At 35.3% G+C, this 11,859-nt stretch overlaps 1 protein-coding gene across 1 annotated transcript; it reads left to right on the top strand.

The window, feature by feature from the left end:
• The first annotated feature begins 2,853 nt into the window (after positions 1-2,853).
• Positions 2,854-10,044, top strand: LOC109013631 (aspartyl protease APCB1). Its single transcript, XM_018995775.2, has 9 exons — positions 2,854-3,654; positions 4,457-4,574; positions 5,452-5,681; positions 5,790-6,026; positions 6,404-6,548; positions 6,647-6,732; positions 8,591-8,705; positions 8,804-8,876; positions 9,626-10,044. Exons 1-9 carry the CDS (start codon positions 3,050-3,052, stop codon positions 9,718-9,720), a joined length of 1,704 nt encoding a protein of 567 aa, XP_018851320.2. The 5' UTR covers positions 2,854-3,049; the 3' UTR covers positions 9,721-10,044.
• The last annotated feature ends 1,815 nt before the right edge of the window (positions 10,045-11,859 follow it).

Below are 11,859 nucleotides of genomic sequence, written 5' to 3'. Positions count from 1 at the left end.
AATTGTACTTTTGCTGAATTTAAGACTTAAATTGACATTTTATTATCTGCAAACGTGCGGCCACTTGATTTTGTTGGTATTAGTGTTTTATGGTAGTTTTTCCAACTTATTGCGGTAAAAGTCATCGTAACAAAAACCTGCAATCGTTGTAGTGGCAGTTAATTACTCGTGTGTCATGCACAAGGAAGCGCACAAGAGATATAAAATAAAACGCTTGTTAAGAGTTTATATGAGTATGATATCAGTTTAATTAAGTACTCTGTCATAAAATAAAATTACATGCATGCAATAGGTGGCGACATCCAGATTTAGAGGGCATAAAATTAAGAAACTCAAAACAATTACAAAAAAATTGTGGGAAAATTTGGTTCTATGTCATAAAAGAAATGCACATGAATGAATGGGAAGACCTAAAAACCATCATGCATGATAACCATTGAGCCTAGGAGTAAGAAACATATTTTGTAGGCTGCATTATACCAATAACAAACAATTACAAAGAATAACAACATCCGTTCTTATACTTCCGGAATGGATGTCAAGGAACTTGAAGAGCAATCTAAGAATGGTCGACTTGCCTGCAACCATATTACAATTGTAATGTGATATTTTTCAAAGAAATCCCACCGCCAGGGTGAGGAAGAAAAATATAAAACAGTGTGAAATATGCATCATCTCACAAACCAAAAAGAGAAATCTATGGAGAAATTATAATTTGCATATGAAATGTGATCATGGGAAGGCAATGGGATTAAATGGACTCCTATCTATGTTACCGTAATGTTGGGAAGTGAAGTGAGCCTTTCCAAAGTCTAGTTGTTTTGATTATGTGGCAATAATTATTTGAATTAGGATTTGTGAAGAAAGTTACCAGGGAGTGCTGCAAGAGTTTTGAAAAATAAGCCATGGTAGAGGTGTAAAGGACCATGACAATGCATCCTAGTTCCCACCACAACACAGTAAAGTGAGCCCTTCTCATCAACATCACAATCTTAACCAAAAGTTATAAATTTCTAGTAGGTTCGATTCTTGGATGTATATATTGCTTATAAAGTTAAAAAAATCAAATATTTAAGTGGGTTTTTCAAATCTAATACCACATACTGCATGACTAGTGAAACTCTATAGTCCTTGAAAATTTGAAAAACTTGCAAGCATCTCCATGCCCTAAGTCCCAAAATTTGCAATACCCATCTCACAAAATCCATAATACAAACAAACTTTTGTTCCCTCCCTTCACCCCTCCTAGTACACAAGCAATACTCACTAATATGAAGGAAAAATGGTAGTGGAGTTACCTACAAAGCTGAGCAGAGGAGTGGTGAAACAAATCTTACAAACTCATTAGCTATGAATTGGAGACCACAGGGGGTTGGGCAGAGAAGGGGGTGGCACTGGTCAGAGGGAGGTACCATATAGAGATACTCATTTTTCTCCATAAAAGACCTAATAGGAAGAGTGTGGTAACTCATTATAAAGACCATGATGAGTTTATTTTTAACCCGTGTGAGACTTTTCAACAAACGCGGGGTGCTAGGCAGAGGTAGGGGTGAACACGTGACTAGATGAAAGAAAATTCGAAATGACCTCCTGTCCTCAAAACGCGTGTTTCAACATGTAAGAAAAAAAGACAAAACTCACGTTAAATGTGGAGTGTGGGGTGAATAGTAACTGATGTATAGAAAGATTATTTATCAAATCTCATCAATTTGCTAACAAATATTTGATAATTATTCCATATTTCACCCAGATGAGTAGCTGTTTTGTTTGGTATGACAAAATAAAATATAAAAATTGTATATTTAATTGTCTCGAGTGTTGCAAGTGTAAAAACTACACGGAAGAGCATAATATTGTTATCAATCATATATACTATATAATTGGATTTGAAATATTTATTTTAAAATTTAAATTTTAGTAATCAACTTTAAATCTGAATTTTCTACCCTTTTTTTTTTTTTTTCTAAACAAGTAAGTATATTTCATTAGAAAAAATGATATAAAAGGAGGGGATGAAGTTTTTCAACAAACACTCTAGAATGATAACAACAGTATAAAGTGGTAAATAAAAAAAAAAAGTTTTTGCGATCAATTTTTTAATCTTCATCCATATAATACGAAGAGGAAGCTATTTTAAATGATGGAAATAAGCTGTTTATAAAAAATTGTGAACAATAGGTCTCGTTTGTATTCATAATCCATCTTAGGTTACGTTTGGATGTTGAAGTGAGTTGAGTTGAGTTGAGTTGAGATGATAAAATATTGTTAGAATATTATTTTTTAATATTATTATTATTTTAAGATTTGAAAAAGTTGAATTGTTTATTATATTTTATGTTGGGATTTGAAAAAGTTGTAATGATGAGTTGAGATGAGTTGAGAGATGTTTGTCATCCAAACGAAGCAATCTATCTCAACTCATCTCATCTCATTATTATAATTTTCTCAAATTTTTACACAAAATATAATAAATAATTTAACTTTTTCAAATTTTAAAATAATTTTCTTAAATTTTTATATAAAATATAATAAATAATTTAATTTTTATTCTATTATTCATAAATTATTTTAATCTATCTCAACTTATTTATAATTCAAACTACTCCTAAAACTATTATTGATAACGTTGAAAGGTCCATTCAAATAGTGACGGATGTATTATTACTTGTTATCTTGAGATAATTTTTTTTATAGAGAAATAGGCAGTATCTGAATTGTCTACTCTACGCGATAGTCGGTAATACAACACGGTTTTCACGCTGACTAGGGGAAAAAGAAAAAATTATAATAATAAATAAAAGAATACTGTTTCTTATTTGCTTTCCCACTTGGCGCTTCCCGTCCTGGACGGGACGTTCCAAGATCTTTCCTCCTTTGATCCCAAACTCCCTTTACATGCATTGCAGCATTGACTCACGCACAGAGTCTCTCGGGCAGCTTCATGTACTCTGAAGTCTGAAGATTAAAGAAGAACAATATTGGCAGGACACCCAGGACTCTCGCACTCCCTCCCTCCGGCTCCTAATCCTCCTTAGCTTCTTCTGTGGACATGGATTCTGATGATGCACCCCTACCTATAAAAGGGGTTGTCATAATCTCTCTACCACCTCCAGACAACCCGTCTCTTGGCAAAACTATCACTGCCTTCACTCTCTATAACACTCCGAGAACCCAGTCCCAAACTCAGACCCAATCCGGCCAGCAACAACCCCATGGCAATGACAATCACCAAGACCCTCTCCCACTCCAACAACACCAACCTCCAGCCAACCCTCAAGCTCAATCTTCACTCTCAATCAGCAGAACCTCTCTTGGCATCCCAAGAAAACTCTTGGCCTTTCTAGGCATCTCTATGCTCGCTATTATACTCTATTGCTCTGTTTCTTCTCAGACCCAGCAAGAATTGCGCCGCTCAGATGATGATGATGATCATAGACCCAGTTCGTTTCTTTTTCCTTTGTATCCCAAATGGGGGACTAAAAAAGGGGACTTGAAGCTTAGATTGGGGAAGCTTGTGGATGTTGACAAGGGGGATTTGATTTATTCAATTGAGGATGGGAGGGGTCCCCGCATGATCGACAACTTGGTTGCTTCTAAGGCACAACTTGATTCCGCTGCCATTTTACCTGTTAGAGGAGATGTATATCCTAATGGGTACGTGTTGATTACTGTTTTTGTTTTTTTTTTCTTATTATGATTCATGGAGATTGTAATGCTTTCTGTGAATTAAGTAACTAGAGCCAGAAAAGGAATTGTGGGGGGACCACGTTTTAACAATTGAACTTTATATATGTTAGTGCTATCCACTTTTTATGAAAGTTATGTTCACTCACCGGTTATGAGCTTTGCATGCACAATAACTACCTGATCTTCTTCTTCTTCTTCCTTTTTGTGTGGGGTATCCTATGAAGCTTTCAACAGAATTATCTTTATTCATCTTTCATCCCCCCTCCCTCTTCTATCGCCTGACCTAGTTTCAAAGACTGAGAATAACTACAATGATTTGAGGTCCTCATGATGTTTCCCTGTTAGAAAAGGGCACAATAGGAGCGGAATATACAAAGTAAAACTCTACTCCCATCACTTTTTCTACTGAATTGCTTTTTATTTTTTTGTTTTTACGGAAGTGTTTTTTGTGATTTTTTAAAAATGTTTAAGGGGTTCTCATTTAAAACATAATTGTGTAAAGTGTTGTGAAAAATGTTGTGTAAATCATTTTTCTTAAAAAAATGTTTGAAAAAAAAAAAATTGCACATTCGGTGGCTTCCCTTGGTGGGTGTAGCATCACTCATATACAAGCTTATCAGTCACCAATACTGTGTTACTCTCCTCTAAACTTCAAATGACTATTGTTGCTGTATACAGGTCACGGCTTTGTCATGATCATTATGCCTTCAATTGTTGTCTGTTATGCTTGATGTTATTCCTGCCGCTAACCATTTTCTTAATCTTATAGTTTGTATTACACGTACATGCTTGTTGGGAGTCCTCCAAAGCGTTATTTTCTCGACATGGATACTGGGAGTGACTTAACTTGGATTCAATGTGACGCTCCTTGCACTAGCTGTGCTAAGGTAAGGCCTAATTTTTGCTGGTTGTTCTGTTATTTGGTTTTCAAAATCCTTCTATATGTAACTACAGGTATTCCCTGATTTGCATTTGTTTTCTAATCAATGCCTCAGTAGTTCATTGGCCTTTATTACATTAATTTTGCTCTGTTTTTTTGAGATTTGATTCCATTTTCTTTTCATATTTACTAATTGAATGATTTGAATTCCATATATGATAAATGCATTTCTTCTTTCGACATTATATTTTTTTCCAGCTATATCATCTTATAGGGTTTATGGTTATATTTCCATTTTTATGCCCTGTGCGCAATAATGTCCGTACTATGTTTGACAAAAAACTTTTTAATTAATTTTATCTGGTTATCGAGAGTGAGTTTATGGGAAAAGTTCAGCATTTTTCCTTGAGGAGAGTGACATCCCTTTTCTTCTCATTTTTTATGATCAAAATGCTAGATACCACCCCCTTCTTCACCCTTTTTTTGATGATGTGGAACATCAACATGATAGAGCTCTTTGAACCCACTCCTAGGGAGTAAACCCCGAATAGTGGCCTCACCCATCAGAACCATGTATCACGTAGTCTAGGGGGAATGGCTAATAGGGAGTTGAACACAAGATTTTTGAGTTTAGGACTCATCCCAAACCCGTCCTTTGACCATCAGGCTGCACCCTGATGTGTTGTCCAAAAAATAAAATTTAAAATAAAGATGAAGGACAAGAATAAAAAACAAAAACATTGAGAAGGATAGTTATCTGGCAAAATGGGAGACAGGCTCCTGAACAATTATGTGATATTGAGAGCAGCCAATCAGAAAAGATAACCTTTAATCAAATTTTCAGTTGGAAGATATTTTGATTCTAATGTATAAAGTTGATGTAGGGAGCAAATGCTTTGTACAAGCCAACAAGAGGCAATGTGGTACCTTCTGAGGACTATCTGTGCACAGAAGTTCAAAGAAATCAGGATTCTGGACATTGTAAAACTTGCAAACAATGTGACTATGCAATTAAATATGCCGATCAGAGCTCCTCTTCGGGGGTTCTTGCAAGAGATGAACTGCATCTAATAATGGCAAATGGATCATGGACCAGTTTAAATGTTGTTTTCGGGTATTTCTTTCTCTTTTCTCTTTTCTCTTCATACCAAATTCTGGATTGCGTAAATTCTTTAGTTTCACACTCAAATGCTGATTTATACATTTTTTGTTTGTCTCTAAGATGTGGATATGATCAGCAAGGCCTACTCTTAGATACTTTGGTAAAGACAGATGGAATTCTTGGGCTAAGCGGGGCTAAAGTTAGCCTACCTTCCCAGTTGGCGAGCAAGGGGATAATCAACAATGTGGTTGGTCATTGCCTTACCCCAGATGCAGGTGGTGGATATATGTTCTTAGGTGATGATTTTGTACCGCACCGGGGTATGGCATGGGCTCCTATGCTTAATAGCCCAGAAATGTAAGTCAACATTTATGAATATTCCCTCCCCCTCCTTCTCTTTCTTCTATTACTTAGAATATGTGAGGCTTCACTTATGAGGAGACAAATATTTTATGGAAGAGAATACATATTTTGAGATCCAGTCTGCAAGAAATAATAGTTTTCTGGACAGTCTTTTCTGGTAAATGTTTGATTTTCAATTATCGTTAGCTCATTTTTGTCTCATAATATCTGGTTGATTTAAATTTGTGCTTATCTCGTGCTTTAGATGGAAAATAAGTGTTTTATTTCCGTGATAAATTCTTCTGCTTATTTTCCAAAGTGTATTCCATGTCTTAGTATGATGTTTTATTCTGCTTCACAATTGATTGTTTTTTCCATGCTTTCCTTTTCAGAGATTATTATCGTACAGAGATTGTGAGAATGAATTACGGAAGCAAAATTCTTAGATTAGGTGTGCCTGACGGCCAAGTAGTTTTTGATAGTGGCAGTTCTTATACGTATTTTCCTCAGCAAGCATATTCTGATTTAGTTGCTTCTGTAAGTGCTTTTATTCACAACCTCCTGGAAAATTCTAGATATTCTTCTTATGTGGCACTTCCACTATTGTACTGATTACTTATTAACTATTGATGCAGCTTAATGAAGTTTCTGGGTTTGGTCTCATTGAAGATAAATCAGATCCGACATTGCCAATTTGTTGGCAAGCTGAATTTCCAATCAGGTATTATGGCAAGTTTGGTTGATTGGGCTGCACCTGGTATCAGCTCAATTATAATTGTATTTATTACAGCAAAATAAATCTCTGAGCCTCCTAGTTAACCAAGTTACTAATTACTTACATTTTATGGTGGTTACTTCCATAAAGACAGCAAAGAAAGTGCATCTAGTAATGCATTTCTGAATAATTAAAAGGAATAGGAAATTGGACTTCTATGAAAATAAAAAAAGGTTATTAAAGCCAAAACCCTGATTGTCTGTTTTTCTGTGTACTGCCGTTTCCAACTTAACTAACTTATTATAGTAGAGACGTTGAACATTTTCCTCCACTTTAGCCATCTCTTCCAGTTCCCCTGCTGGTGTTCTACACCAGCATGAGAATTGCTGTGGCAACGAACTTCAATGCTGCCAGGGGTTTTATGCCTAGCATTTGCAGTTTTGCACCACTATGCCACTACTGTCTCCACCACCAACACCACCACCCACAGCTATTACTGAGTTAAATGCCTAGCAGGAATGTAATGTGCGGACATGTGAAGACAAGGAAAGATCGTTAGAGGAACTGTTAGCATCATTTTATAGCACTCTTTGTATTTGGGCCATTGCTGTTGATTTCAATGGCGTGGCCCTTCATGATTTTCTTGTCTCTCTTGCGCCCTCTTAGCCAGGGCTCCCTATTGTACATACTGGGCTAGGCCTATTCTTTGAGTAATATAGTTTTCTTAACAAAAAAAAAAAAAAAAAAAAAGCCTAGCAGATGCATGTTCCATAATAAATGACGAAATCTAAAAAAAAAAAAAGAACAACAAAACGAAGATGTTGTCTCTCTCATGGATCTTTCAGGTAATAAAGTCTATCTGAAAAAGCCAGAAAGATGGTTTGTTGTCAACACTGCCAAAAAAATGTTGTGGAATAAATCTTTTAGTTTGATTATTGGACTCCCAAAGGATTTTGTTTGTATAATGCCTAGGCATTTGGAGGGAGGAGTTGCCATACTGATTAGTTCAATGTACTCGGTTACTTTAGATACCAAAAAACTCATTCATCAGGCTTTGATTATAGATTCCCTAAAGGGCATCAGTTAGATAATAATGTGTATTTTAGTATTTTTTACTTTCAGTGAATGATTTAACACCTTGTTATATTATGTTTGTGTTGTTATATTAGAAAGGATTTTTTTTTTTTTAGAGTTGTGGAGGTATTTTTTTGTGTTATGGACTATTATTATAATTGTTGTTTTAGCTGTGTCATTTTGGTGAGTTCTTTGGGCCAGTGGAAGGCACTTTTTTTCAAAGCCATCATCTCATTCCTTGTCTTGACCTTTATTATTTTGGCAGTAGATTGACATTTCACTTTTTGTTCCCGTGACTAAGGGAAAACTTTTTATACATTCTTTTTTCTTGCTTTCTCAAATATTCTGTAATTTAAAAGATTGTACAAACATTGTGATTTATTAGATCAGCCGAAAATCATGTAGGAGCCTAAATGTCAAATTAAAAAATGAGCTTCTAACAAAATTCTGGCATATGAGCAGCTGACATATGGCTACAGATTGATCAATTAAAAAAAACAAAAACAAAAACAAAAATTACAATGGTATCTGCTTTGAGTTACTGGTCCATAAGCTATTCCTGCCTTTTGGTTGTCATGATATGGCCTTGACATATAGCTCAAGTTCTTTGTAACCTTGAACCAAATCCACTCTTGCTCCCTGCTCTGTCAAACAAATGTAAAACAAGCCCAATATCATGTATAACATACAGTTAATTCAATATTCTCTTGCCTCAATTCAACCACACTTTTAATGCTTTATCAATCACGATGGATACAAAATTCTAGAAGCTGCTTCTGTATGTATGCAGATCTGTCTTGGATGTTAAGCATTTCTTCAAGACTTTAGCGCTTCAATTTGGGAGGAAATGGTGGGTTGTCTCCACAAAGCTTCAAATTCCTCCAGAAGGCTACTTGATCATTAGTGTAAGTACTTACTTTCCTTCTACATAGGATTTTATCATTACGGTGTTTGATGTTTAATTTTTTTTTTGGCCATTCTGTAACAAGAGTTCTTCTTGTAGAACAAAGGCAATGTGTGCTTGGGTATCCTTGACGGAAGCAAATTGCTCGAAGGATCAACAATTATACTTGGAGGTATGCCTGGTCTTAGAGACTATTGTAAAATTTTTTTCCTCTTGGCATTAATCATAGCATGAGCCCTCATTCCACCCAAACATCACTCTTGATGGGAACCCGCTAGAACCAGAGCTGGGCTCTCTGGTTTTGGTTTCTCCAACTCTTTTTAACTTATCAGATCCAACTACTTGGTTGGATAATTTTCTGTGTATTACGGAAATTTGTGCACCCAAATCTTTGTACCTGGCCCGATGAAGTCTGGCACTAGGCTTGGAATGCACATAGACTGGAGAGCACGACAAATCCTGGATACTTGAGACCTATGTCTAATCCAAATATTAAAGGTATATCCGTGGAGAATTGAACCCAGGCGTTCTAGCTAGAATGTTGTACCCTTGGCATTTGGTCCACCTCATGGCCTTTATTGGATAGTATTATTGCAAACAGAATCACTTTTGTTTTTCTAGTTTGTTTAGGATATAGTTTCTTTCCACAAAGAGTAATGCTAGATACAGTCTAGGGTGTGCAAGTCCTGTGTATTCCCTTTGAAAAAAATGGATCTACTATTAAAAGAATGATTTTTTCATGTGGGTCTTAGATTTATTCACTTTTTTTAGAGGGAGTGCACGGAGACTGCATACTAGAACTGCAAATATAATTTCTTTTCCACAAATATTGAACTTTTCCATACATTATTATTGGTTATCATGTTATATTATTACCTTTCAATGGGGTGCTGGAGTTGTCTGAATACATGATCTGTGCAGATGTCTCATTGCGCGGGCAACTGGTGATATATGACAATGTGAACCAGAAAATTGGGTGGGCACCATCGGATTGCCTCAGGTCCCAAAGGTCTTAACCTCTCCCCTTCTTTTGACGGAAGGACATCCACATTGGAGTTATGGGACCTTGGAGACCGGTTTCCTTTATACATAAAAACCCGGTTCAGCATTTTCTCTTCGTTTGTGAATATAATATATAGAGCAATTATTAGAAAAAAGGATGAGGATAGTTTAGGAATATGTCATAATAAATAAATAATTTTCCTTATGATGAGCTGACATTATTCATCAATTTTTATTTTATTTTTTAAAAAATAGGGATACTCCTAGTGTGATGAAAAGTGCATATTAGGTATATCATATAGAGCAGTGCTACATCCCCTGAGGGTGTAGCATGAGACCCGTCCTGATAAGAATAAAAATGTTTTTTATTTTTTATTTTTTGATTTTTTTCATTCATTTTTTTGATATTCTTAAATATAATCTTTTTAAAAAAATTCACAACATCACTAAAAAAAATACTTTCTTAATCATTAAATAGAAAAAATAAAAATAAAAATTGTCGGGACCTAACATTGGTGACTAACATTTTTGTTTTATATAACATTACTCAATTTATGATGGAAAGTAGCTACATACTTTATAGCTACACAAGATTCGCTTAGGTGCGTAGGGGCGAGTGTCCCACATTCCCCAATCAAAATGGGATCTTGCTGGTGGTGGATAGCAATGTATGGTGGCAATATATGAGCTCTAAAAATCTGGAAAATGAAGCATGGACCAAATATGGAAAGCTCGTGTGGCTTACATGCGCACTAGAAAGAGCGATGGAAATGGGAAAATGGCCAAGTGGAATGATAGATTGGGTGGAAGGGATTCTGATTGTGGGATGTGTGGTGCATGGAGATGGGTGGACAGATCAATGACCCGAAAAGATAAAGGAGAAAAAAAAATTTTTTGACAATGGGAAGAGGACAAGTCCAAAAAGGGAGAGGAAGAGAAACGAGTAGAATGGAGTAAGAGAAGAGAGAGAGAGGGGGGAGGGGGGAACACTACTACTAGGAAGATTGAAGTCATGGGAGAGAGAAAAAGAACTAAAGAGAGACACCCTTCTAAAAGGGTGGTGGAGCTTAGTAAAGCCTATCATTATATATATATATATATATATATATATATATATGTCAGATGACCCTCTCCTTTCACGTAATGTGATATGTTTGAGATTCTTATTTATGATTTGCTTAATTATAAATAATTGAAAGTAAATGAGGATGGTGCTTACGTGGTTCAGCACTGAGACCTATGTCTACGGGTTTGGAGAGTAAATCCACTATAAACAGAGTTTAACACAAGCTCTCTATCCTCACAAAACTCTCTACAAGTGCTTCCAAGAAGTTTTCTCTGGTCTTCGAGTTCTCCCTTCGATTTTCTAGTCTTCATTCTCTCTTCAAAGAAGGTAAAGTCGTAAGGTGCAGTTTGGATTGAGAGTTAATCTCAACTCATCTCATCTCTTTTCATTTTATCATTATAGTTTTTATAAATTTTTACACAAAATACAATAAATAATTCAAAATTTTCAAATCTCAAAATAATAATAATATTAAAAAATAATATTTTATTTAATTTTTAACTTCTATATCAACTTATTTCATCTCTACTCACTCTCCAAACGAATCTAAACCTTCTTCCCCTTATTTTATAGTCTATCTCCTTACTTTATGTCGTATCCTCTTACTTTATGTCTAATCTCTTTTACTTTAGATCTTTTCTTCCAACTTTAAGTCCCATCATTACTTTATAGTTGGTTCAGGAACAAAAGATCAAAGAAAGAAACTAATGGTTGAGAATTTCTCATTTAACAATCAACAAGAAAAAGCTTGGTTTGGAACATTATGATGCTCTTTGCAACATAACTTGAAAGTAAGTGCAGGGATATATATATTATTGATAGGTACATGTGGAACCACTGTAATTTATATGGCTTATATAACCCTGAGCTTTGCTTCATACAACTACATTATTGGGCATTATTAGTGAGAAACATGAATTTTAAGAATCATTTTGGTGCATCTATGAGAGTGCATGCAGTTGTTCATCAAGCAAGATTTTGAGTCATAAGATCAGATCCCAGCAATCTCTCTCCACGAATTATCACACATGCGATTGCTTTCCTATAACTTTCCTTCCTTCATTTTTATTTATCTTCATCTCTCTCT

This window comes from Juglans regia, chromosome 15 (genome assembly GCF_001411555.2).
Source record: "Juglans regia cultivar Chandler chromosome 15, Walnut 2.0, whole genome shotgun sequence".
Taxonomy (NCBI): Eukaryota; Viridiplantae; Streptophyta; class Magnoliopsida; order Fagales; family Juglandaceae; genus Juglans; species Juglans regia.
This window is presented reverse-complemented; position numbering and strand designations above follow the sequence as displayed.

Excerpts from the sequence above, each read along its gene's own strand:
- LOC109013631 (XM_018995775.2), top strand. The coding sequence starts at position 3,050 with ATGGATTCTGATGATGCACCCCTACCTATAAAAGGGGTTGTCATAATC. Across the intron at positions 6,027-6,403 it reads ATGCTTAATAGCCCAGAAAT|AGATTATTATCGTACAGAGA; the intron begins GTAAGTCAACAT and ends TTTCCTTTTCAG. Across the intron at positions 8,877-9,625 it reads ATCAACAATTATACTTGGAG|ATGTCTCATTGCGCGGGCAA; the intron begins GTATGCCTGGTC and ends TGATCTGTGCAG.